The following is a 26,452-nucleotide window of genomic DNA, read 5'->3' as shown; positions in this document are numbered from 1 at the left end:
CACGAGACACATCACAGCTCATAATCCAGCTTTTTCCTAGCGTTGAACCAAAAGGAACGCTGAAGTTTTGACATGTCCGCACATGAATTGGGAACAGAACAGACAACGCTAAAAACAACAGAAATTTATCATAAAAAAATTTCTACCCTCTACCCCCTCCTTTTTTTTTTTTTTTAATGGATTCGATTTGATTATGATGACTATTTACGCCACACGAATAAGGGAAAAAAAATATTGTATTTAGTATTAGTATTAATTAATTAAACAACAAAAGATGTACTGTTAAGGGAAAAACATCTCCATATCCGCCCTCCCCTTTCTATTCACGCACTCACACACAAACCTCTCTCTCTCTCTCTTTTTCTTTTCTCTTTCTCTTTCTCCGGTCACTTCTCTGCGCATAAAAATGAAATCTTTTGCAGCGTTAAACACCGGGATCCGCGTCTCTCGATGATTCAACAAACAACAACCCTTTCCACCATTTCTCTTTATTCTCCAACTCCACCACCATAACTTCCGCACGTTATGTTACTACATTAAAGTATATGTTTCTAATTTTTTTTCAGTGAAGTTTCTTTTTTTTTTTTTGCGTGGATAACCCATGTTTTGTTGCGTAATTTGAAGATGTTTCTGCACCCTTTTATGCACATTGTCTTGAGACGGGACGCTTTTTCGTTGATCTTTGATTTTGTCTGTCTGGGGGTTATGTGGAATTTTTGTTGTCTGAATGTTGGTAATTTTTTAGAAGATCTTCATGGTATTGTCTGAATTTGGGTTTTTGCTAGAATTTTTTTGTACATGTTTTGTTACCTTGATTAATGATGCTATGAGGCTAATTTTGATATTCTAGAGGTATTGATCCTTGTGTCGTTTTATCTCTGGTACGTTTAGGATTCTACTGGATTTCTGCTGATTAAATCAAGGCAGGAGAATCAATGGAGGTTTAGATTTTCGGGGCACATTTTGGTTGCAAGACAAATTAGAAAGCTTGATTTTTTCTGGGATTTTCTATTTTATAAAGGGACCGAAGCATGTTGTCCAAAGGTGAACATCAAACGGTCCCATTATCAGTGTTGCTGAAGCGTGAATTAGCAAATGAGAAGGTGGAGAGGCCTGAGCTATCTCATGGCCAAGCTAGCCAGAGCAAGAAAGGAGAGGACTTTACACTGCTCAAGACTGAGTGCCAGCGGGTTTTGGGTGATGGAATCACTACGTATTCTGTTTTCGGGGTATATTTTTGTTTTCCTTTTCTGTCTTTTTGCTTAAGCATTTGCTGCTTCTAGACCCACGAAACTTGCAATTTCTGTGTTTTTTTTCACTTGTCTTTCTGTTTTTCTGTATGGAAAGATTTTATGAAACAGTGATTTTTGCTTAATATCTGAGTTTTTGTTATTTGCTTGTTGTACCAAAAAGGGTTTATGTTTATGGTGCTAATTTGAGATTTTGCATGTTAACACAAATTCCCTAAAACTGTTTTCCTTGTCTGTTAAAGCATTGGAATATCTGGACAACTTTCTTGTGTAGTGGATTGATACTTAAGCTAACTAAATAGGGCAAAGCTGAACTCCAGGCAGTCCATTTATTTGGGTTGTTTCATCTGTTCCTTGTACTTTGCGTATTTATGCTGTGGTTGGAGAGCAGAGCAGAGAGTCGGATGCAAGAGACAGACGTAGTGGTTACTTTGAAAGTTTGAAGTGATCTAATCAGGCTAACTTTTTTCTTTTTTGCCTTTTTTGGTACTTAGTTTTTTTATGGTTAATCCTGAATGCGTTCTCCATTTCTTTGTTCACTAATTAGTGCTCAAATGATCCTTATTTTCTTTAAAGCTTGTCTGCTCACGACTGAAACCATAGTAAATACCTGCTTCCAATTTAGTGTTGAGACAATTGAGGTGACTATTTTGATTCTCACATTTAGAAGTATTTGTTCATTAAAATGCTAGTTTTGATTGTCAGTCCAATATTGATGTTAAAAAAAACACTTAGAGTAGAGACGATTGAGGGGAAATGCTAGAAATCTTTGTTCATTAAAATGCTAGTTTTGATTGTCAGTTCAATACTGATGTTTAAAAAAAAAAAAAAAATTTCCACTAGACCAATATCGATGGTTCTATTGTCTTTGGAATTTTTTAAAACATTCTCATAACTTAGTTTTTTTCACCTGTCTTGCTCCTTCCTACATTTGTTTTGCAGTTATTTGATGGACATAATGGATCTGCAGCTGCCATATATTCTAAGGAGAATCTTTTGAACAATGTTTTGGGTGCTATTCCTGCAGACCTCAACCGAGATGAGTGGGTTTCTGCACTGCCAAGGGCTTTGGTAGCGGGATTTGTTAAAACTGATAAGGATTTCCAGGAAAGAGGTATAACTAACTTCTATAGGACATTGTGAAAACGTAGGATGGCTTCCCTTTGTGTCAAAAATGGCTAAACCTTGAACCATATTGTATTGGCCACAGTAAATTACATCTGAAGTAATTTTTTCTTTCATTTGCAAATATCCAAAGAGATTTCAGTCCATGATTTGAAAGCCTAAATCACTTTAAGTTTTACAAAGTTACTATGCATTCCTGATTTAAGTTTCACAAGAATTGCTTACTTTGTTATGTGATGGCTTTTTCTTTGGTAGATAGTCGATTTCATTGCACTGAGAATTTGTGCTGCACTTGTGATCTCTGGCCTGCTTGCTCTTCTATTTCTTTGCATGTACATGCCAGGTGTTTTTATTATGTGCCTGATCTTCTCATAATTTTCTTCGACTTTTTAAAATTTCTGAGCAATGATCCTTGTATTAAATTTTTGAGACTTTGGAAGCAGTCAAAACTGTATGCAGAGCAGCTTGACTTTTGCTTCTCAGACTCGGCTTTTTCTCAGCTTCAAACAAGCCAGAATGCTTTGTTAAATGGCAAATCTACTCAAAATAAGTTTCAGCATAAAGAGCACAGGAATCAAGCTGATTTTGACCAACTGACAACCAGCTGTTTCTCTGCTAATGCATTTTCTTGCATGATTTTTCCAGTGTATAATTTCTTATTTCTTTGTTTGCCTTACTTTCTGACTGCATGCATGCTTATACCTATTCAAAATTGACTCATTTTCTGTTAGCATCACGGTATTTTGTGTGGTTACTGTATTCGAGCGATATATATACATGTTGAGATATAAGTTGCAAAAGATAGCATGGACATGCATCTATGCTCTCTCTTCTTGTAATGCGTGCACGTGCGCATACACACGCTTAACTATGTGTCTGGGAGTCTCATGCCATCTCTCTATTTCTATGTCAGCCCAAACTTCGGGAACAACAGTCACGTTTGTAATAATTGAAGGATGGGTTGTTACTGTTGCATCAGTTGGTGATTCTCGTTGTGTACTTGAATCGGCTGAAGGGGATATATATTATCTTTCGGCAGATCACAGGCTTGAATGCAATGAAGAAGAGTAAGTTTCTAGTTGTATTGCATACAACCATATGGATCTGCCACTTCATAGATTTTGACCTTTTAGCGTTTCATCAAGCAGAAGGGAGCGTATTACATCAAGTGGTGGTGAGGTAGGGCGGCTAAATACAGGTGGTGGTACAGAGGTATAATCTTCCTATCTTTTGAGTTTATTCTGTTTAGTTGTATGCTAATTTCTTTTATTTCCTTAAATTGTGAGCTGCACTTTTTTCCTTAAATTTTGTTATAGATGTTTCCATAGGCAGTCTGTTTCTTCAGTAACGTCACAGTGTATTTGGCTGCCTAGTGCCAACTCCCATATTTTCATTCTAGAATTTGATTTCTGTTTTTGTGCTACTCAGTTTGTCAAAATTTTATTTATAAACTGAGTTCCATTTGATGACACACTTATTTCTGTCTATAGATTACAACAATTTCTTGGTTTACATGCAGTTTGACTTAATTGTCGATTTAATTGAATAGGAAAAATGGTACTATGTTTTCTTTCTTCTGCTAAAGACATATTTCCAAAGCCAAAAGGGGCATAAGAAACACAATATTTAAAAAAAAAGAAAAGAAAAGGTGACAGTTAGGGTAAGGAAACAAAGGAGTGAAAGTGAAAAAAAAAAGAAGAAAGAAACTAATTGCAGTTACCAATTCAAAGAGAGTAACAATTGATTTAGCTTCCAACCAAGAAATAAACAGCAAAAGTTAATTTACTTTACCCCACTGTTTTAATTTTTTTTCTTCATATTTAATCATGCTTATGCTTTTCTAGCATTCGTTAGTTCTCTCACCTTTTTAAGAAAGTTATAGAAAGTGCAAATTCTTACTAATGCAGCTCAAATTAACCTACTGGGTTCTGCAAATGCTTTCCTTTTCTCTCTACCCAACATCCTTGGCTTTTAGTGATCCTGTATTCGATGTTTCTTTTGGTGGGACTCAAGAAATGAGTTTTGTAACCAGTGATTTCAAGTGTTTTTTTTTTTTGCTTGGGATGCTATCTGATCATTGCTGTTTGCCAATTTCTGTAGATTGGTCCTCTAAGGTGCTGGCCTGGTGGCTTGTGCCTTTCACGATCCATTGGAGATATGGATGTTGGTGAATTCATAGTTCCTGTCCCATATGTGAAGCAAGTAAAGGTTTGTATTATAGAATGCTTTATGCCATGCCACTCTTTCTTCTCTGGTACCTCAGCTGCCTTAAATGTGTAGATGATCTTTACCAGAATACTTTATTCTGGTATTTTCCTTATTAATGTCCATTTTCAAGGATTTTCTGTTGTTCTATTTTTGAGGATAAATTACTTGACTTTTGGAGATGACTCCTGTTTTTGCACAATCTTTTTATATCTGGTACCGTCAGAACTGCCAACAAGTTTTTGTACTAATGATTTTTAAAGCCCTTCTTTGTGCTTAAAGTCTTGATGTCTAACATGCAGCTGTCATCAGCTGGCGGCAGGCTTATTATTTCAAGTGATGGGGTTTGGGATGCTTTATCTGCGGAAGTGGCTTTTGACTGTTGTCGTGTGATGCCAGCTGATGCTGCAGCCTCACAAATTGTTAAAGTATGCTTGTCCTTTCGATTTGCATTTATATATGTATATATAATACAACGCTACTTTGTTAAACTCTTTCACTTGATTAGGTAATTTATTTTACACATTTGCTTCCTTTGCAGGAGGCTGTACAAGTGAAAGGGCTACGAGATGACACAACCTGCATTGTGGTTGACATACAACCGCCAGAGAAACCAAATCCTCCCTTGGCCCCGCTGAAGAAGCAAGGGAAAGGAGTCTTTAAGTCTATGTTTCGCAAGAAGCCATCAGAATCTTCCTCTCATACTGGAAAGGAATTTAGTGAACCAGATGTTGTAGAGGAATTATTTGAAGAAGGATCTGCTTCACTATCAGAAAGGTTTGTGGTGACCTGCATCTGTCTTGTCTGCTTGTTTAAGGATCGTGTTTTCTTCTATATGTTGTCATATCATCGTTCAAAGATCTTTTCTTTTCAAGAAAGGGAGGTATGCCTGGCACATTTTACTGCAGGCGATCCATGTCTAGCATTTTGTCTAATTTGTTCATATCGATGCAGGTTGGATACAAAATATCCAGTTTGCAATATGTTCAAGTTGTTTGTTTGTGCGGTTTGCCAAGTAGAAATAAAACCTGGAGAAGGTATTTCAATACATGTAGGCTCAAAGAATTCGAGAAAGTTACGGCCTTGGGATGGTCCTTTCCTTTGTTCAAGCTGCCAGGAGAAAAAAGAAGCTATGGAGGGGAAGAGACCTTCTGGAGGTATGGCACTCTACATTTCTTTGTTATGAAAAGTTCATTGATTTAATTGTTGATTGAACCTATATTTGACTTATTCCAGATGGGAGATACAGTAGTGGGAGTGACTAATCAACCACCCTCTTTTACTGCATATCTATGAGTTCCGCACTAACAATCACTACTGAGCTGATGATGATTGGGAAGACCAAAGTTTCTAATGTTAATATTCTGGGGTCACCCATAAAATGGTGTGAGGATTTGGATCCTTTGTGATATACCTGGGATAAAGAGGATCTTTCTCTTACACCTCTGTTGCTTTAGGTCAGATGATGGAGAGTTAAACGCTGTGTAGGGTAGCTTCATCCTTCTAACAAGGTTTCATACATCATGGAGTTTGCCTTCCTCCATTTGAAGATGTGTAAGGCGATGGTAATTCATGAGCACATAAATGACAGATTAGAGGTAATTCATTGACCAATGAATATATTTTACTTATATACTGGTTCTTTCCTCCCATGGAGCAAAAAAAAAAAAAAAAAAGGGTGAAAGAATTCTGTAGTGTATGTTCCACACAAAGCTTGAGTAGAGTTTGTGAGATAATTTTTTCATTGATATTTTTCTCCGGGAAGAAGATTCCTTGACAACTCTGCTGTTAAAAATTCTTCATGTAACAATCATTCGTTCATTCCTTCTGAAGAAAGTAAGTAAACATTCAGAGCAAAGAAGTCAGTTTTTCTTGAAGACTGAAGAGCTTTTCTTAACTAAAATATATTCCTTGTTTCATCTGATTTTGAAGTTTGGCGAGTGCCAAATACTACTACTACTATATGCAGAAAGAGCTCTCTTTTCCTATCAGTCTTTGGACTTCACAAAGCTCTCTTTTCTTTCCCGGTTAAACTTTAACATGATGTAGTTGGCTCTCAGCATTTAGATGTGCAATAGAACATTCTTTGTGGACTTCCTTTTTGACCAGGGAGGAGGGGCCTGCTGCCATAGACGCTGTGCCTTCTACCTTCTCTGTCTTCATCCGAAGCTGTTCGACGTATAATTTGTGTCATCGACAAAATTAACTAGCCATGACTCGCTCGCATATTCTCGTTTCCATAATCGACAAATTACCTTTTAGGGGGTCGATGTTGACACTTTACATGGATAATAATGATCAGTAGTGTCTTTTTCACTGAATTAATGACTGTGCATGGCGAAAGCAAACTCCGGTTATATCCCTTAATATGTGCATGCACTCGCGCACAAAACACACAGACGCACGCCCTCTGGCTCTGATATGCAGTGCAGTGCACTAAAGAGACTTGCATCTCATCTCTCTGCCCTTTACCATAGGTCCCTGGTTGCTCGTCTGCTGGTTTCTTTTAGCAAGTTGGACTTTTCTCTGCGGAATTATTGATGAAAATTGATTACTATTAAGGAATCTCTAACCCTTTTTCTTTGTTTTGAGGCAAGCACACGTTTGTATGTCATATTCCACAAAAAACTTGGCCGGTTCTAGTACTTCCCAAAATCCCTCATGTTCATTGCATATATCCAGCTCTTGATTTGTTATGTATGGGGAAAGAGTACTCTTTTATCTTGTCTAGTTGTCCGGCCACCGTCACAGTTCTAGGCTGGCCACTTTTATAAGCTGATGATTAACAGGGGATGGTAAATCAACTTGTGATATCGTTGGCTGCTAATGTCTCGACCAAATGAAGAGCAACTTAAAACAGAGAAATTTCTGACCGGAGAAGTAGAAGGCAGATGCATCATCATTCCAATTGTGACTGTCACTTTCTATTTGCTGTTCAATTGGACAGACTATTGGAATACCACCCCGAATATATATTTGCTACCAGTCTAATCCAATGAGTTGGTGATATTGTATGTTATATTAACATCAAATTCCACTGGGCACAATAATATGTTATGATAGACTGGTGTGTGTTTTAATCAAGAGAACAGTTTTGACATGGTTTCCTAACGTACTTGGAGCGAAAGGTCAAAAAGAAAGAATGGGACAGTGTGAAGAAAATATATTATTGATTCCAAAATGAGAAAAGATGCTCCTTGACCATTGAGCTGTATTGGGTTTTCAGCAAAAAAAAAAAAAAAAGGTTAAAAAACAAAATGGGAAGATAATACTTACTACGAGTAAACAAACTAGTCTATTGTGAACAGGGAGGGTGCAAGACTCTCTGTAGTGGTGGAATGTGGATATATGTTGAATAGTGGAGGAGGAAAAGAGAGATGAGGGCCTGACTCCTGAGGTGAGAGGAGGCAAACGAGTTATAGAACAAAAAAGAGTTCACTGTCAACCAGCAAAGATCCTTGGTGGGAAAACTTTTCCTCCTGTTTCTACTTTAGCCACTAGCCACTCGGAATCTTTGTGCTTTTTCTCTAAAGACAGAAGCGGTCATAGGAAGACAATCCAGCAAGCAACGTGGTGTAAGACAAAAACTTTGCAATCTAATTCTACCTCTCTCTCCTTCCCCATCCCTCTTTATCTCTAGTTTTTAAGATATACTATAAGATTTTTGAGTGGTTTTAGTGGAGAAGATGAGTCCGTCCGCCCAAATAATGTCTCTATGATTGAGATGTTGACCCTAACTAAGCAAACAAAATACTCTTCGTTTGCTAACATGGTCTCATGGTCCACTGCTTACACGTGTGTGCGGTCCTACACTTACCAAAAAAATAGTACCAAACTTCTCTGCTATTATTATGTGCTGTTTTGTTCTCCCTCTTGGTTCCATTTTGCCAACCAATTTCTAGCTCCTTCTTGTATGGTAAATGCCTAATTACTCCCATAAATTGTGATGGTGTTCAAGTGTTGGGTTTATCTCATGTTCGATTGTAATGCTATGTTTCATACTATGTTGCAAGTATGAAGCGAAACCTAGTCTACGGGGAGACTTGAGTTGAATGGTAAGATGAGAGAAATTATAAGTTCAAAATCTCCGCTTATTATATATATTTAAAAAAAAAAAAAGGTACGAAGAGAAGCCCCACTTCTTGAGTTCTCACAAACTTGATCACCATTACTTGCTTTTAGGACGAGAGAGCCTAATAAGACCCACAAAAGAAAAAAAAATACTACTATTAATATTTCATAATCACAGTGTTGCGTATCTCTTCACTTCAATTTTTCCGTCTTCAATTGTATAAATTTCATCATCATCACGTCAAGATGACTCTACTGAGCTTCTTTTTTTCGCCTATGTATACAGATTAATTGACTTGCTCAAGCTCGCCCTAAATGTCTCATTCAACCTAACTAAGGTCGTCTAAAGAGTAAGATGAAAACATCTCTTGATTTCAAACACTTTTGACTGGATGATGATCAAAAACTATTCTGTTCAATTTCGAAGTCTCTTCTTGATCTTGTGTCTTTGTGATCAAAGTCAAGCATGGTGGGGGCAAATGGCTCCTCAGTGACAATCCATCATTTGCATTTACTAAGGCATTATTAATGCAAAATATCAACGACGTATCTCCGTGTACAAGGACTTGTTACAATTCGTGGTACCATCACCAATCTGACCAATCTCATGCTTGACCCCAATGATCCGTGTCACGGGGCAGAATATTGTGCACCGGACCATGTTTATTTTCTGTACTGGCAAGATAAGATATGGAAAGCCACAAGAGCCTTGTTGAGACCAATTTGATTGAAAAAACTAGCCTAAAAATGCAGGCCAAAAGTCTGCAACCTGCTGTAATTTTTAGTTCGTTAGTAGTATGTCTGGGATAAATGTTGATGGTGATGTGGTCCTCTTCACAAATTGCATTGGAACTTCTTAAAATGCAGCACCGAAGATAATTTGGGAGAAAATGAGCTTAACAGTCATGGCATATTGAAGAAAAAAAAGAAAAATTGCGTCCTCTACCAGTAAAGTTTCATGACCAGTCTCCCAGCCATGGCTGGGGAAGGAAGGAAGGAGGAAGCAAAATACAGAAAAGTATCTTCTGCAAAAGTTTCAATAAGTGGGATATTTTATTCCATGGTGATAGATCATTGACAGGAACTATTGGTGATTCAAACGAGTGAGATGCAAAACAATAGGTGAAGACACGTATGTCCCTCCAAGAATGGGATTTTGGTCATATTGCTTCTGTAAAAAAAAAAAAAAGTTGCATTAGGATGTAGCAGTACTAGTGACACACTTTCAAAGATTTACTGTTACATTAATGCCCAAAGTCTAAAACCCCAACAAAAAGATCTTTCCTTCCTGAATTAGTTGCACAAAGAAAGAGAAAGTGAGAACAGGAGACAATCAAGACTGCACCGTATTTTTATCTGCGCTGAATCATACATAGTGAGGGGCTAGGCAGATCTACCACCACAGATTCTTCTTGAAAGTTGAAACAAGCAGAGGATAGGTATGTACATATAAATATTTGAGCACGACCCCTCGTCGTACGTTGTACCTGTTTACTGTATGGAGAAATTACTTTAATATAAACATTACGTTAAAAAAAGGCAATAGTAGCATGTAACAAGAGATTAATCAACTGAATCTGATGCTTTGCCACTTGCCAGTTGCCTCATTTCGAGATATCATGTCAAATTGTCAATGAATTTGGCACAAAACTTGGAATTTTCTATCCTTAATCCTAAAATCAGTACTATCTTATAGCTACTGATGTGAAAAAATAACTAAATAAGGACCCACCCCCCCTCCCCTTCCTCCTCCTCCCTGCTGAAATTCATCTCATCGTTCTTAGCCACCACATGCATCTTTTGGCCATGTATATATAATTGAGATACTATTAATGAACAGTTTGCATAAGACAGTTTAAACAACTCAAAACTACAGCTTGCTAAGAGTTCCCAACTCCCTTCTACTTGCACACTTGCACCCTCTTCTCTCTATCCCTCTCCACAACTTTCTGATATCCTTATCTATCCCTCTTTTGTACTACTGCTACTGCCTCTTATACTACAAGAAAGATTAATTAGCCCTATACCTTGAACTTTTGCAGGAATCCCTTTTGGGGTTTAATTGTTTTTCTCAGTCTTCTTCTAACGTTGGCGTATGGAATTTATGGACAGCCAACATCAGAAGAGGAGGGACAAAGATGATGAGAAGCAATACCATGAAGGGATGTTGAAGCAAGGAAGCAAAGAACAAGTAGAAGCATCAACTACTGCTAGCACAACTTCTGCAGCCTCACCACCTTCTCCTTCTTCATCTCCATCTCATGAATTCTCTTTTACAATATCTCTCCAACCATCATCGGCAACGACTAGTACAGCCACTACAGCAAAAAGTACAGCCTCCAACAGTATATCTGCGGATAAAACCAAGTCATCTCCAGCTTCATTTGCTCTAGATTTATCTCCAGCTGATGACATATTCTTTCACGGCCACTTACTCCCTCTCCATCTCTTGTCCCACCTACCCGTTTCCCCTCGCTCTTCCACAAATTCCTTAGACAGTTTTACTCTCCCCATTAAAGAATTATACGAAGCCGACGGCCAAAACCTCAACAGCGTGAATAGTACAAGCAGCAAGAGTAAAAGCGAGATAATTAATAGGAGGATTGGTGATGAGGATCGAAACAGCAAAAAAAACCATGTGGGCTATGAAACAGGCGGAAGAAGCAACAAGTCCAAGTCATTTTCCTTGTTCGGGCTATCATCAAAATGGAGAAAAGATCAGAACCATATTACCAATAGTGGTGCAGGAGAAAAGGAGCTGGAAGACAAAGATAGACATAAGAGGAAGCTGAAGCTGGTGGACTTGAGCCATGTTTTGAAAAGGTATATCAGAATGGTTAGGCCACTTTTGTCGTTCGGGAGCAGCAGGAGAGGAAATATGCAATTTCACAGGCAATCTTATTCATATTCAGGGAATTTGAGCCTGAGGAGAAAACCAGAATTTAGAGGAAGAAGAGGAGAGTTTTCAGCTCCTGCATCCATGAGGACATCTCCAACAAATAGTGGGCTGTTAGTAGCCACCGGAACTCTTTCGAGTTGCTCCACAAGTGACAGTACCATGGAAGAATTGCAAGCTGCAATTCAAGCTGCAATTGCTCATTGCAAGAATTCAATTGCCATGGAAGAGAAAATCAAATGCCATGACTAGGTTCGGATTTGATCATCATCCCAAAAATAATTCATAATTACTTCCAAATTTCATTTTTCTTTGTTTTTTTCCCTTTTTGTAGCTTTTTACATATATATATATATATATATATATATATATATATATATATATATATATATATATATATATATATTCTGCCATGTGTATTATATTCATATATAGGAATACAGTAATATATTCCTGTAAGTAAGAACCCAATAAAAGTTTAACAGTCTTGGCTCAAGGAGTTTAAATAATAAGTTGATGAATTGGATATATAATTTGCATTTACGAATCTTTATTTATTCCTGGAGTTTCACATTTGATCATATCTCATGATATTGGATTAAGTTCTCATTAACCTTTTTCAAATAAGAGCTTGGTAACACAAAATTGGAATTACTTAAATTTTCAAAATTTGCATGCCAATGGAATCGAAAAGTACTATTACGAAGGATTTCTCGTCCTCTTAGAATTTTCGGACTTAATGGGCGCCTGACCTAACGCAATTGGACGAGTCTACACCCTACAGCCAACAACTTTGAGTCCTGCAAACGTGTTTATTAAATATTCATGAAAAACTTGAATCTATATTCTTCACCAAATCAGTATATATTCAAAAGATTGTATTCAAAACCACCTGTGCTGTGGATTGAGTTTCTCTATATTATCTAAAACAAATCGACTGTAATTTTCGATGACATTTGAAGGCGTGTATGTTGATTGTCACAAAGATATTCAAATCATGGCTTTCGAGGTTTTCAATAAGAGACCGCACCCCAATTTTGTTCAGCAATTCATGCTCAGCAAGTTGTAAGTTAAAAAGTATCATACAGTATATGACATTTGTTTTAACTTACTAATTTCTATGAACTTTCAAAATGAACGCAGTTGATCTTAATTACCTGAAACTTATTTCAGAGGACTAGCTAGTACTACACTTGACTCCCTTGTGTTCTAGAAAAAATGACCATTAATTACAACTGAAGAATAGGATTTCTCCAGCATGGACATGGAGATTAGAAGCAAAGAGGAGAGACAAAAGATGAAAAGAGAAAAAGGTAGGAGAAGACAACGGAGAGCCTTTCCAATGCCAGCCCGATCTACCTCTTGCTCAATGTATTGTCTGCATCCAAATGTGACAACCCACTCGTGAGCCTCATTGTAGCTAGGGACCATATATATGGGCAAATACAATAGCATCGAGCATAGACTAATAATGGAACATAAATTATACACACATTCATGCAAATATGTTATATTTAATGCAGGGATGGGTTGCTTTCAATGTTCGTGCATGCACAGAACGCAAATTCTTCCTTCTTGTAGCTTTCGTGATTATTCAATTACAGAAGGGGGTTCACCAAACAAGAAGCTGTGACGACAATGGTCAACGACAGAATTCTGCTATGTATGTGGCAATAATTCCTACCACCTTCATGTGGCGTTGTTTTTTGTTGTTGTGAAAATTTACATGGTCGTGTTTTAATTAGGAGTTTGGAGAAGGAGAAGCCATGATGAGGACAAATTGAGTGGGTCTTATTGAGTTGATGGAAATGGAATTTCTTAAGAAATGGTACCAAGTACAGCATTAATCATTGTCGACAACTAACAATGCATGTGGTACTTTGGTGAAAATTAATTTCATTCTCCTAGCTACCAACCAGTCGGTTTGTTGATTCTATTTATTATGGTGCTTGTTAATTTGAGCATGATGATTAGTATGATCTTGATATGATAATTGATGATGATCATCATCGGATGTACTAATTATGATTAGGGGAGGTGACTAATGAATCTTCTAGCGGCATTTAGATTACACTTTCTCATTCTGGTTGTCGAAGTTAGGACGCATGCACAGCTTTAATTTGAGTAATGGGCTCGAGAGAAACATTTGTGGAACTCTAAAAAAGCTATGGAAATCTACCTTGAAGTGGCATTATCCAATCAAGCGCAGGTACATTTAAGAGAAAAGAAATGGTCAAAGACTCAAAAAATTTATTTCTATTTGTTGAATGTTCAGCAATAAATTTCTGTCTTTTTCTTTAACTTATGGTCGGATGATGTGCATCATAACTTTGTGTTACGGTCCAATTGTTAACTAACTCATAGTATACATTATACGTAGAGAGGAAGTGTAAGCGAAAAATTTCGAATTCGAAATCGACCGACTATGCTGAAAAAAACTCATATTGTGTGATTTACCTACTAGATAAAGTATGTATAATACTATACCGTTGTGACTATAGGTTGAGAGACTATAGGTTCAAACGTTAGATCTAAAAAATTTACATGCACTCCAAAAATCAAAAGCCTACGTAATAGCATGCTCTTTTCTCTAGAGAAAAATTTCTATCTGATTGAAAAAAAAAGTTTGTTTAGATAATTTATTATTTGCATAATTTTATTTATTTGCATCATATATATATATATTTCAATCACTTTTCTCTTTCTCATATATATTATATTAAAAAATGATATGATATTTAAAAAAAAAAGATTTTCCCAAATAATCTCCAATCAAAATGCACCCATTGTTAACATTAGCAAATTCGTGGGTTTAATAGCACAAAGTCAGCCAGGCTAGTTGGATGGACAATGTTGAAGTGCAGCCCAAATAGACCGTAGTCTTTCACATTTCCTAATCTGGGTTGCGTAGTGGGCTTGAATAGACTTTTTGTATGGGCTTGTTTGGGTATACCCTTTTTTTCTTTTTCTTTTTTTTTTCTCTTGGTGTATTTGTTGACAATTCCATCAACAGTTACTAGCTGAAAGATAAAGAGTATTATAACAGAAAAATTCCCTTATGGGGCAATTTATGAGTCAAAGAATAAACTATCAGTTTGGCTAATTGGTGCTTATGGCACTCGTTAAGACTTAAGAGGGATCATATTAGTTAATTTTGTCAATAAAGTATAGTGAATTTGAGAAAACATCTAAATGTAGGGGACACAAATAATTATAGTTATAATTATGTATATTTACATGATAAGTAAAGTATAATTTTACCGGATACCCATTGAAAAAATTCATAATCTATGTAACAATTGTACACGCACTTTACATGACCATGTTGTACCTCAGTGTTTAATTATTATTAGCAAAAAAGGAAAAAATTTACTTAGAGCCCGTCTGAATAGTTATTTTTATAAATATATTGTAACGATTTGACATATATGAGGTAAAAATATGATTAAGAAACATGTTCTCAAAAAACATAAAAACTTTTCTATGAAATCTACAATCCGATGAAACGAAGGGGAGAAAAACATAAAAATCGACTTATTTGGGAGTTTTTTAGGTGTGAAAAGTAAAATATAGCGGCTATCTGACGAATATTTTAATACTACAGTTCATTAAAAAAAAAAAAATTTTCCCCCAAAGATGATTGGAAAATGACGGAAATCTCCTTGCGGCTTAATAAAATTTTTTAAAATTCCAACTCTATCTTTAAATGTCTATTCAACAAAATTTATATACACGTAAGCATTTAATACTTTTGCCAACTCCACCCCACCTATCAACCTCTTAAATCTAAGTTAATCTTAAGCTGACGTGTGACTGCTACACCTGTTGGCCAACTGAGTACTGACCCTTGTGAGTTCTTCGGACAAACTCTCGCGTCCCCTCGCAGAATGACGAAGCTTCTGTTTTTGGATCGTACCCCACCTTTTAAATCCAAACCAACCCATTTCCTGTTCTTCTTTATTGTCCCAACTAGTTTTTTCATCTTTTTTTCCTTTCTTTCTTCGTTTTTCCTCCCACTAATGCTAGGGGCTAGTACCAAAAAATAAACATTATTCCCTTCTTAAAGCCCCTAGAGCTAGAACTTTTATTTATTTTTATTTTAAAAAATTCCATTTTTTAACTTCCCAAGAAAAGCATAATAAATAAATAAATAAACTTCCCAAGAAAAGCCCTTTGGTCAATAGTGTTTTTTATCAACCTTTTTGTAGTTTCTTTTGAATACAAAAATTCTTTTAATTATTATTTTACTTGTATCATAAATACAAATTTTCAATCATATTTTTATATTCTTAACTACTATCTTTTTTTTTTATCTTGCATACATTATATTACAAAAAAAATATTACAGTAATTATTTTAAATAATACTTTATCTAAACATATATTAATTTTTTTCTTTCCTTTTCTATTACTCATAATTTATTACTCCTACTTGGAGATGTACTTCCTCTAAAGCCCCTAGAATCTCCACAAGTGTATTCCAAAAAAACCATTTTTGACAGTTTGGCAAGAACGCATGTCTTTGGTTTATTTTTCGGATAATTTCATGAACCTCTACTGGGATTTCTGACAATTTCACTTAGCGTTCCTAAGATTTGATAAATTACACCTATCTCTCTTACCTATTTAAAATAACAATACTAACATTAATATTTTAATAAAACTCTCTTGTTGTCATGATTATACAAAAAGATGGATTTTATAGTTTTTTTCCTTTCCTTCTTATTCATTTCTCTTATATCTCATTAGAACTATAGAACAACTATTAACATTGTCTCTAACCTTTGCCTTGATAAAATATTAAACTAGTAATATTTTTTGATAATTTTTAAAATAAAATTTTTTGTGACTCTTTTTTTGGGTATCTAAATCAATGAGAAATCAACAATAACTAAAGACAAATGTCCAGGATCACTACCAAACTATGGTAGTTCCATCACAGAACTAGTCCATCAAATTTTCTTAAAAAAAAGTCCATAAATTTTAAAAATAAGATAACAATCTCTTTTCTATCTTAAAAGGAATTTATATCTTTAATAAAGCACCATGAAAAGTAGCAAAAGATTTATTATTATAGTTGATTATGAAACAACAAATATTAGCATAAAACATTTGATACTAATTCCTTTTATAATTACGCCAAATTACTTTATAATTATTTAGAAGAATAAATTAAAATTTATATAAGATAATGGCATTTTAGGGTATTCATTAAATTTTTGACCCTATTTCAAGGTTTGTTTACCAAAATGCCAAATTAAAGAAGGTAAGTGCAATTTTTAAAAATTTGAGAGAACTAAATGAATTAGTCAGAAATTTTAGGGGAGGTTTTTGAAATCATCTCTTTATTTTTTTAAACCATCAAACATACCAGTTTCTTGGAGGGACAAAATAAAAATTTTTTAAAAAAGAAGAAAGATGGGTTATATTTGATGGTAAAGACCGCTATACCACACTGAGGGATCATATTTAGTGTGTAAATGATTTGTACGAGTGGCACATCCGAATAATGAAATAATGTAACAAGGAATATTCTTTGCATACTCACGCCACCCCCTCCTTTTTCTCCCGTCTTAATCTTGGAGGTTTCTTGCCGTTCCAGCTCTTAAATGTAAGCATTTGATTTTTATTTGAAATCTTGCCAAGATTTTTGAGCTGGTTTTCAAATTCGATCCCTTTCAATCATTGGTTTTCTTGGTTTTTTAACGGTCAGTTTGCATATTATATTTGAACAATCTTGTTGGTTTTCTGTTAATAGTTGTTTCAATTTGATGTCCTCTCCCCGTTATGCAAGATCAGTTTCTTCTGTATACTTTTCTTGATCATTTCATTGGGGTTCTTAGATTATAGTCTGTGTTTGATTTGCGTAATCCGGTACTTTTCAATTTCATTTGTTAGTCTAAGAAAGGGGAAGAATGATAGGGAGGGAGATAAAAGGGAAAGAATTTATAGCTTTTGATATTGTTTTGTAGGAGACTTGGTGGTTTAATAATTATTTGATCCATGGATTTTATTTCAAAATCAAAAAGATCTTATCTTGTCGGGTTGAGAAATTTGGATTTCGATTTGTGATGGATTGTTAAGTTGGAAATTCAAATTCTGGAAAAGATGAAAGCTGTAGGAAAAGTAGGCAGCTTTTTAAGTAGAAGTGTGTATACTGTGTCTGGACCATTTCATCCATTTGGTGGTGCGGTAGATATAATCGTGGTGGAACAGCAAGATGGGAGCTTTAAATCATCACCTTGGTATGTTCGTTTTGGCAAATTTCAAGGGGTCCTAAAGGCAAAAGAGAAGGTGGTAGGCATTAACGTTAATGGGGTTGAAGCAGATTTTCACATGTATTTGGATCATAAAGGGGAAGCATACTTTCTCAAAGAGGTTGATGTTGGAGAAGAAGATACTTTGCCTTCCCCTTCATCTTCGGGTGAGGATACTGATGGACAATCTAATGATAGAAGGGCTCTAGAAGCAAAAAGTTGTAATTTTGATGCTTATCAGTCAGAGTCAGTTACTGAGATTGATTTAGGTAATCGGAATGTCATATCAAGGACCAATTCTCGACGATCTCGTATTTTGGGATTTGTTTTTGGGAGGAAGTCGATTAAAAAGGGCAATTTGCCAAAGGATGAAGATGTTGCTGGTGTTGTTAGGTCGGAGTCATTGGAACGAGCTGAGATTGCAGCAGATCTCTTGGAGGTTAAGTGGTCTACCAATCTTGCCTCCCCTAGGCGGAGGAAAGATAGTGCTTCACGGCCATCTTCTCAAGTTAAATCAGAGGCTAGTGATTGTAAGCTATTGATGACTCAGGATAGAGATAACAATGTGGAATCTCTTGCCAATGGCAATAATCTGACTGATAGCATCTTGCTGAATGAATTTAGTTCTGCCAATGGTGAAGAAGGCTGTAGACTTAAACGTATGCCCACAAAATCAGAGAGGCCAGTTGTGGAAACTGGTTTAGAGATGTCATGTATAACAGCAGAAGATGTGATTGGAACATCTTCTGTTGAAGTTGATGAGCCCAATTTGAGATTGGCAACCAAGACTGATAACATATTGGCAAATGATACAGGTGCAAGTGCAAGCTTGATTGATGTCATCTCTGACATTGCTAGTAATGAATCCAAAATTCAAGACTCAGTTAACCTTGAAGACTGTCCCGGCAATAACGAGACGCAGGGTAGTTTCAGTAACGCAGGTTTTGCAACAGATGGGAATAGAGATGACCCATCTTTTCTTTACTGTGAAACTTCAGTGAGCTCAACTTTGGAGTTGGATGATTCAAACAAACAGGGTCATGGTGCTCTGCATCTTTCCAGCGGAGGATCTGAACATGTCTTTGCTGAAACAGTGCAGACAACTGGTTTGGTCTGTGAGGGGAACTCTAAACCTTCAAGTGATGCAAATGCAAATGAAACTTCAAGTTCTCAAGAGCTTTTGGAAAACCAAAGTGATTGTTTTTTCTCCATTGATGAGAAGACAACTTCATCACGCTCCATGGAGAATGGTGTACTCACTGGAACCTACTCACAAATGATCACTCTCCAACCTGTATATGCTTCTGCTGAGGACATTGAGTCACCACGCATTTTTACCATCTCTACTTCTCAAGCTGTTGTTGAAAAAACTCTTTGTGGAGAAGATCAAATCAGCAAGTGTGAGCCCCCTGTCAAGCGTGTAGTTGATCCTATCCAACTAAACATTTTAACATCAGAAATTTCAGAAGAAGAGCAATTGCTTTTTGGTGACTTTGATGATTTCACCCCTAGTTCAGTCAGACATCTAGAGGAGCCTATTTCTCCAGATTATAATGAGAAAGAAGGTGATCCACCATGTTTGCAGGTACAAACTGAAGAAGTAAATGACTCTTTCATTCCTGGTACCATGCTCGGCTCATCAGAAAACAAGTCTTTTCAGGTGAAACTGTCAGATGATAACTTAAGTAGGAAGTTGAGAACTGTATCCAGCCATATTGATATTCCTGCAACTAGTATCCAGTCTAAAGAAGTTTCCAGGATTGCAAGATCTTTACCCAACATGCTGGCACATAACAATAATATTCTGAGTAATGCAAACAAAGACGAAGTGAATGATATCCAATCATCTAAAAGTGAGCAGGTGGCCAAAGATACTAAGAGCATAGAGGAGCTGAAAAATGAAATGACCAATCCAGCTATTGGTGTGTACAATTTTCTGTTGAAACTTTTCTATGTTTCTGGTGGCTGGCATTGATGAGATAAATAGTTTCAATGCAATAATTTGTTGCCATTGATATGGGATGATTTGATCTGTCATTTTCTATTTCCACTTTATAATGTTTTCCTGGTACAGTTGACGAATTACATGCAATTGTTTGCATTTGTGTTAGTTAAAAGCAAATGGTATTATATGAGTGCAGATTCTACGTAGTTATGCTTATCATAACTCAACTTGCAGACAGTTGTTAAGATGACTTTCTTACAATTATGATGTACAATGCTGAAGTTTGGCTTGCTAAAGCAAATATGAATAAGTATATCCCTTGCAATGGGCTAAGTTTATTTCTCCATGGGAATTTCTTATTGAAGTTGATCTTATTTTCAATGTGAACAATACTGCAAGATTTCTGTGGGTGAATTTAAATACATGCTGGGAATTTGAAAATTTGGGTTTATCCTTTTAAAAAAACAAGAAGCATGAAAGGTCCCCTGTTGATTTCAAATTCTGACCCAAAGTTCTGATTCTCTAGATATTACAAAGAGAAAGATTGGCATTGAAGATGGAGAGGATTTGCCTAAAAGGAAGGTAACCAAGAAGAAGACCAGGTTAATCACTCCAACATCTGAACAATTAGCATCTTTGAATTTGAAGGGAGGGAGGAACTCAATAGTGTTCACATTCTCAACTCCAATGCTTGGGAAACAACAGGTTGTTTTCTATTCTTTTCATCAGGAAATTCACACTTTTTGTCAGGATTCTTTGTTGTTCTTCTTCTAGAACTGCTATTTCTCTCTCTCTTTATCTAATCTTTGGCTTATCTATTATTATATGTAAAAGGCCACACAGAATTTTAGATAAAATCTGCCTATTTAACTGCCAATTTAGTTGTAGCTTTGTATATCTGTACTATTATAGCAGCCACTTTCTTGTAGTATGTATGTGCATCTGCTTGCATGTATACTTATTTACTACCCATGATATGCAGGTTGATGCCCGGATTTATTTGTGGAAATGGGACACTCGTGTTGTGATATCTGATGTCGATGGGACAATCACCAGGTAATCTTGACCCATTTATGGGGGTTGGTTGCTTTCTCAGTTCCGCAGGTTTGTTGAGACCATCTGGTTATTCTTTTAGAGTGTGAAACCAAAGTATTGTCTAGTCATACATATTCTAGAGGGAAGCATACTAAAACCTAATCGATTAAGATTGCATAGCTAAAATAATAGAAAGATAATCGGGCAGTTGGATACTTATGCTCAACTACCAATAATAGGGCAGAGATTTAAGATTCATGTAAAAATTTGGATCATATTTAGTTGGGGGTAATGTGCTACACGTCATGTAAACATGAAGGAAAGTATACATAGCTCAGAATAAGGTCAATTTTGTTAGGTCCAACCTAGTCATTGACAGATTACGATGTAGGCAGTAAGAATGTTATATTGGATGTTCTGTATACAAGAAAAGCTAAATCCAGTAATTTCTTATAATTTTCTGGTAGTAATACTACCTAGACAAGATAAATTGGAGGATATGGGTTATTACGGTTTGGGCATATTTTAAGGAGTTTCTAGAATGAGTTATTGGGCAAAAAGTAAAGGTAGGGTGGAGTGCAGTGATTAGACAATATACTATGGTACATCATGGACAGGATGTTCTTAAGTTCAACAAAATTGAAACTTGTTCTGTCAACAATCTGGATGAGATGAGGCTTAATTATTCCAAGATCTCTATAATTTAACAGGGCAGTTCTCATCTGTAAAACTACCACTGTATTAATCACTTCCACTTACAATGGAAGTTCCAATCCAGATTTGAGACTGAAGATAATTGTTAATGCAACTATAATTTGATTATTTTAACTGGCTACTAGATTGGTTGTGGAAAGAAGTATATTGATGCTTGGCTTCACTTTAAATGCAGAACAAAGACATATTTTCTTGGAAAGGAAATTTTAGTATCTAATGATTATTTTGGGTTTTGGATGTCGTAAGATATGTTCCCATAGGTCCTCAGATGTTTTGTTTGGCACAACAAATCTTTCCCCAGGCTAAAATAACTATTCTTGCTTTAGAAATTAAATGCGATCACAGTGATGATGTGATTAAGTGCAGTTTTGCTTCTTAGTAATTGAACAAAGATTGAAGATGGGCAATTTCTCCTCTGTACTTGAGGATGTTCCTTTTTATAGTGATTCCTTGTTTGATGTAGTAACAAGAGCTACAAATTTTAGGTAAAAAACAGTGGATTGATGGTCTAGTAGAGTAAACGGAAAGGTGGGAACGCATCTTCGAATAAGGAAGGGAGAATTTTATTCCTCATCACCACCAAAGCGAACAGAAAATAACTAGAATATATATATATATTACAGATGCATGCATGAGAGGATAATTTTATGTAATGTTTCCTTATCGTCATAGCTGATGCTTGTCCTTTCTTATGGGTAAGCTCCCACTCTGTGAGTTGCTAATTCAGTAAGTTCAGAATAGGTTTTATGTGATTCAGGCTTTCTTCATTCTTCTTTTTTGGTAAGACCTTTACTTAGATCAATCAAAAGAAGGATGCAGTTTTCCCTTAGGCTTTTCTAATTCCTATTTTCTGTTCCAATTGTGCAGATCTGATCTTCTGGGACAGTTTATGCCCTTGGTTGGAGTAGATTGGTCACAAACTGGTGTTGCACATCTCTTTTCAGCAATCAAGGTCTGTCATACAGTTTTGTTTTAGTATGGTCTCCCTTAAAATGGAAATAAGTAATGAAATAGAAGAATCAACTGATTGGAGGTTTCTGAATCATTTTCATCTTCTTCTTCTTCTTCATTTTTTTTTTCATCTTAGTTCCTTTTCCATGTTTCTTCAGCTAAAAGAACCTTTTTGTACATGTCTTGGGTTTAAATGAGAGAAGTTTCTGGAAAACCGATGACTGTTGTCTGCCTAATCTCTCCTGACTTGAAAATAAACCAAAAAAGTTTGGGTAGAGATGGATCTAAGTGTTGGCTAGGTAAACAACCTGTAGTAAGTGGGGATGATAATTATTCTTATGCAATTGGCTTTTTCATGTTTACATGCTGCAGGAGAATGGATATCAATTACTTTTTCTTAGTGCACGTGCAATATCTCAGGCTTACAATACCAGGCAGTTTTTATTGAATCTCAAGCAGGTGAGTGATAGAGATTTGTGGATGTAATATTTTCTACACACACACACACTCTTAACAAGTAACCTAGATGTATCTTTTCCCTTTCTCTTTAAGTTTGTTTACATAGAGTTGCAGAATGGCACTGTAAAAATAAGTTTCATGGTTTCTTCATCTTCCTTTAAGTTTGTATCGTGCTCATTTATATGCAGGATGGAAAAGTCTTGCCTGAGGGACCTGTTGTTATTTCCCCAGATGGTCTTTTTCCTTCTCTCTACCGAGAAGGTCTGTAGTTAACTCATCTTGTCATTGAATACCTTTACAAATTGCCATTTATGAAAAAGTGCAACTTAATTCCCCGCAATGATCTTTGGAAAAATCTGTACACTACTGTAGACTCAGATATGTGCTTGTGTAAGGTATTCCTACGGGTAATTTTGTGGTTTGCTTTTGTTTGCTAATAGTGGACCTTTGTAGGCCAAAAGCAAATCTTTATCTGGTGCCACCATTCTTTTTGAATGGCCAATCTTCTAAACCTTTGCCACCAATATTATTGGCTCACTTTTTCCTCTTTCCTCCATAAACACTTTTCTACTCTTTCTTCATGGGAATATTGATTTGGATGGGATTGGTTTCAGACCATGAAATCTTGGTTTTGTTATCTGCTGAATTAGTTTCTAATTTCCAGTGCGTTTGTCCTTGTTGTTTATGTTGTAGTTTTTCTTTTTCCACTGTGTACTTCAAGAATTTTTGCATGAGCGAAAACCCTCATTTTAATTCTTAAAGCCCTGTGCAAAATGATCCCTTTTTTTTTTACCATCTTTCCTCCAAATTTTTAGTTTCCCATATTTCCTTTCACTGGAGTGTTGGCCATCTCTTTGCTCTATACTCATTGAAGGGCCATTTTTCCAGTCTATTGACGGGTTTACCATAACATTGGTTACCAATTCACTTTCCTCAGTATGTTATTGTTTAATTGCACAAGAACAAGAATTTGTCACTTTAGATATTAGATATTAAACCAAGGCAGTGGGAAGGAAGTCTTGCATGGAATCAATTAGCATCCTGTCTCTTTATGCAGCTTGATTATCACATACTACTCTTCTAACATAAATTGAAAGTGTAAATGAGCTCATTTTCTGTCGCATCATTAGTTATGAAACCCTCATATAGTTAATAGTATGTTACATGAGCTTTCTTGTTCTAAGGAAAACCTCGGAGAATTACAATAACTCTCTTGGGTATGGTTGAGCTGTGTCATTTAAGAATTTTTGTGGTTTGCTGTTTTGCAGTTGTAAGAAGAGCACCGCATGAATTTAAAATTGCTTGCTTGGAGGTTTGTCACTTAATTTTCTACTTTCTTGTCCATTGTTGTATCAAATAACTATTCAAGATTTGTGCTTCTTTTTTGTTTTATTGCATTTTAGGCTATTTCATACCATAGTTATCAGATGTGGCATTATTTGAGATTGAATTATAATCGAACCAACTTTTCATTGTTAAGACTTCAGCAGAAAAAACCAAGCGTGTCCTGTAATAACTGAAAACAGAAAATATATGTGGTGACTATTGACTACTACTGAAAACAGAAATTAGGTATAAGTATGTCCTTTGCAGCCATCTACTTTTAATTGTCCTTTTTATCTTCTTCATGACAAGTAATTATCCTTTTGCAAGTTCATAATTTTCCATGAAGGGTCCTGATTACTCTATAATCAGTTTAAGGGAATCTAGATGTTTTCTCAATCTGAGTTCAGAATTCTCCATTGAACTTTTGCAATGGATTTTTCATCAAGTCAATACTCCTCCACTTAATCAAAATGGTCCATTGGAGGTCAGTGCACCATTTACTTAGTTTAAGTGCGGTTCATTCAGTAAGTGGCACTGATATGTTCAAGTGATCATGATTCTCAACATTTGGCTGCATGAAACACAACTTATCTCGGTAAAAATACCCCAGTTCAAAAGATTTCTTCAGTTGGTAGCTTACAGCTATAAAAAAAAAATAAAAAATCAAAGCTCAGTTTCCTTTTGGTGACTTGTTTTTTAATTGGATAGAAAGATCACTTTGATAACTTTTATGTTTCCAGGAAATCAAAGCATTGTTTCCTCCCGATAGAATCCCTTTCTATGCTGGTTTTGGAAACAGAGATACAGATGAGATTAGCTACCTTAAAGTTGGTATCCCCAAAGGAAAAATCTTCATAATTAATCCTAAGGTATGGCTTAGAACCTGACTAACTAATTTAAAAAGGGAATGCAGTATAAAATTCTGGATAATGTTTATGGTGCTTCCGTCCTTACAGGGTGAGATTGTCGTAAATCGGCGTGTCGACACAAAGTCATATACTTCTCTACATGCTCTTGTGCATGACATGTTTCCACCCATGTCTTCATCTGAACAGGTATTAGATGCTGTTTTGCAATATTAATTTTTAAATGAAAAGGAAAAGTCAAAAAGAGACAAGCAACCTGTTAATTTGTGTGATTGATAAGTTACATTATGCAGTTATTCTCATCGTTGTGCCAATTGTACAATGATAAGTTAACGTTCTGCTGCATGTTTCATTAGTGCTATCATCTGATTTTTCTTTGTTTTCCTGGATTCCATTCTTGCTGCCTGATGTATTTGCTCTATGTAACTTGTCTAATTCCTTTGAGCTCCCAAGGGGTTATCTTCTTGAATGTGAATCAAGTTTTTGCTCGCTTGGATTTCAGGAGGACTATAACTCATGGAACTATTGGAAACTTCCACCTCCAGCTTTTGATATTTGAAGGTTAAAGGGAGTAAACCACGAATTGTCTTTTGAACCATGAAAAGGAGCAGTTTTTTGGGGTTTTCAGTAATCTGTTACCAGGTTAGCTTTGGTTCAAGCTTTATTTCAGTTGTTAAGCTATTTCTATTGCTTTCTGGCTGCATATAGATTTCTTAGTTTCGAGGTCTGATAGAAGATGAATTTCAACCTGTTGCTAAGAAGTACTTTTTCTGTGTTGTAGTGTATATAGATAAAGGAGTGTTTAAGAACCTTAAAGTGCAGCGTAATGGGTTGCAGTCTTCTCTGATAATTTGCTGCTTAATTTGAATGGCCTCTTAGCCAAGAAAACTGGTTTACTGGATGATTTTGCTCTCCACTCTATTTTTTCTGTGATGGAGGGTAACATGCATGATTCCTCATGAGAATAGACATGGAGACAATTTCCTCCCTGTTTGTATTTACTTGTCCATGATGGGCTGATATCTTGCGAAGCTGTATGGAGCTCACGAATTCTTCCCAGAGAACCAGATAAGATAAATCAGTTTCTGCTGATATTCCACTTACCTCTGTACGACTGCCAATTTGTTGTCAACAAATAGAGTATATGCACAGTTTTGAGAAGATAAAGAGTACATATACGTAATCCTGCTTCAGAACATGTCAAAAAATTTTTGTTGTTATATAGTTCGTTCATGTAATAACTTCAAAACTACGACATTTTTTTTTTCTGAAGTATTTGCTGTTTATACGAGGTAGCTTGTAAATTTTCTGGGCCTGCGTCCCCTGATAAACATCCTCCTAGCCATTTGTGTC

The 26,452-nt window shown here is 35.9% G+C and overlaps 3 protein-coding genes across 7 annotated transcripts; all 3 read left to right on the top strand.

Moving 5' to 3' along the window:
- Positions 1–333: 333 nt before the first annotated feature.
- LOC113714813 (probable protein phosphatase 2C 12) lies at positions 334–6,211 on the top strand. The gene is made up of 10 exons (XM_027238897.2): positions 334–541; positions 892–1,229; positions 2,193–2,364; positions 3,289–3,442; positions 3,524–3,587; positions 4,476–4,583; positions 4,883–5,008; positions 5,122–5,357; positions 5,535–5,737; positions 5,817–6,211. The coding sequence occupies exons 2-10, from the start codon at positions 1,032–1,034 to the stop codon at positions 5,843–5,845; spliced, it is 1,290 nt and encodes a 429-aa protein (XP_027094698.1). The 5' UTR covers positions 334–541; positions 892–1,031; the 3' UTR covers positions 5,846–6,211.
- A 4,175-nt stretch (positions 6,212–10,386) lies between these two features.
- LOC113714877 (BRI1 kinase inhibitor 1) lies at positions 10,387–13,483 on the top strand. 2 transcript variants are annotated; one of them, XR_003453795.2, is made up of 3 exons: positions 10,387–11,799; positions 13,071–13,210; positions 13,293–13,483. XR_003453795.2 is itself a non-coding variant. In XM_027239006.2 (2 exons), the coding sequence occupies exon 1, from the start codon at positions 10,747–10,749 to the stop codon at positions 11,797–11,799; it is 1,053 nt and encodes a 350-aa protein (XP_027094807.1). In that variant the 5' UTR covers positions 10,387–10,746; the 3' UTR covers positions 13,071–13,483. The 2 variants fall into 2 exon arrangements, 1 of the variants encoding a protein (XP_027094807.1); XM_027239006.2 differs by having other exon boundaries at positions 13,071–13,483.
- Positions 13,484–17,004: 3,521 nt separating this feature from the next.
- Positions 17,005–26,452, top strand: LOC113714364 (phosphatidate phosphatase PAH2). 4 transcript variants are annotated; one of them, XM_072068291.1, is made up of 13 exons: positions 17,005–17,157; positions 17,519–19,388; positions 19,464–19,725; positions 20,275–20,453; positions 20,731–20,804; positions 22,365–22,449; positions 22,821–22,907; positions 23,096–23,168; positions 24,176–24,219; positions 24,974–25,102; positions 25,190–25,288; positions 25,602–25,741; positions 25,881–26,452. In XM_072068291.1, the coding sequence occupies exons 2-12, from the start codon at positions 17,655–17,657 to the stop codon at positions 25,656–25,658; spliced, it is 2,823 nt and encodes a 940-aa protein (XP_071924392.1). In that variant the 5' UTR covers positions 17,005–17,157; positions 17,519–17,654; the 3' UTR covers positions 25,659–25,741; positions 25,881–26,452. The 4 variants fall into 4 exon arrangements, with proteins under 4 accessions (XP_071924392.1, XP_071924391.1, XP_071924393.1 ...); XM_027238170.2 differs by having other exon boundaries at positions 17,018–17,157; positions 17,519–19,725; XM_072068290.1 differs by having other exon boundaries at positions 17,014–19,725.

Source organism: Coffea arabica, chromosome 10c (genome assembly GCF_036785885.1).
Source record: "Coffea arabica cultivar ET-39 chromosome 10c, Coffea Arabica ET-39 HiFi, whole genome shotgun sequence".
Lineage (NCBI taxonomy): Eukaryota > Viridiplantae > Streptophyta > Magnoliopsida > Gentianales > Rubiaceae > Coffea > Coffea arabica.
Note: the sequence above shows the minus strand (reverse complement) of the source record. Positions and strands in the feature narration are given on the sequence as shown.

Coding starts and splice junctions, on each gene's coding strand:
- LOC113714813 (XM_027238897.2), top strand. CDS start 1,032: ATGTTGTCCAAAGGTGAACATCAAACGGTCCCATTATCAGTGTTGCTG. Junction 3,443..3,523: donor CTTGAATGCAATGAAGAAGA/GTAAGTTTCTAG, acceptor TTCATCAAGCAG/AAGGGAGCGTATTACATCAA. Junction 5,358..5,534: donor TCTGCTTCACTATCAGAAAG/GTTTGTGGTGAC, acceptor ATATCGATGCAG/GTTGGATACAAAATATCCAG.
- LOC113714877 (XM_027239006.2), top strand. CDS start 10,747: ATGGAATTTATGGACAGCCAACATCAGAAGAGGAGGGACAAAGATGAT.
- LOC113714364 (XM_072068290.1), top strand. CDS start 17,655: ATGAAAGCTGTAGGAAAAGTAGGCAGCTTTTTAAGTAGAAGTGTGTAT. Junction 22,450..22,820: donor ATCTCTTTTCAGCAATCAAG/GTCTGTCATACA, acceptor TACATGCTGCAG/GAGAATGGATATCAATTACT. Junction 23,169..24,175: donor TCCTTCTCTCTACCGAGAAG/GTCTGTAGTTAA, acceptor GCTGTTTTGCAG/TTGTAAGAAGAGCACCGCAT.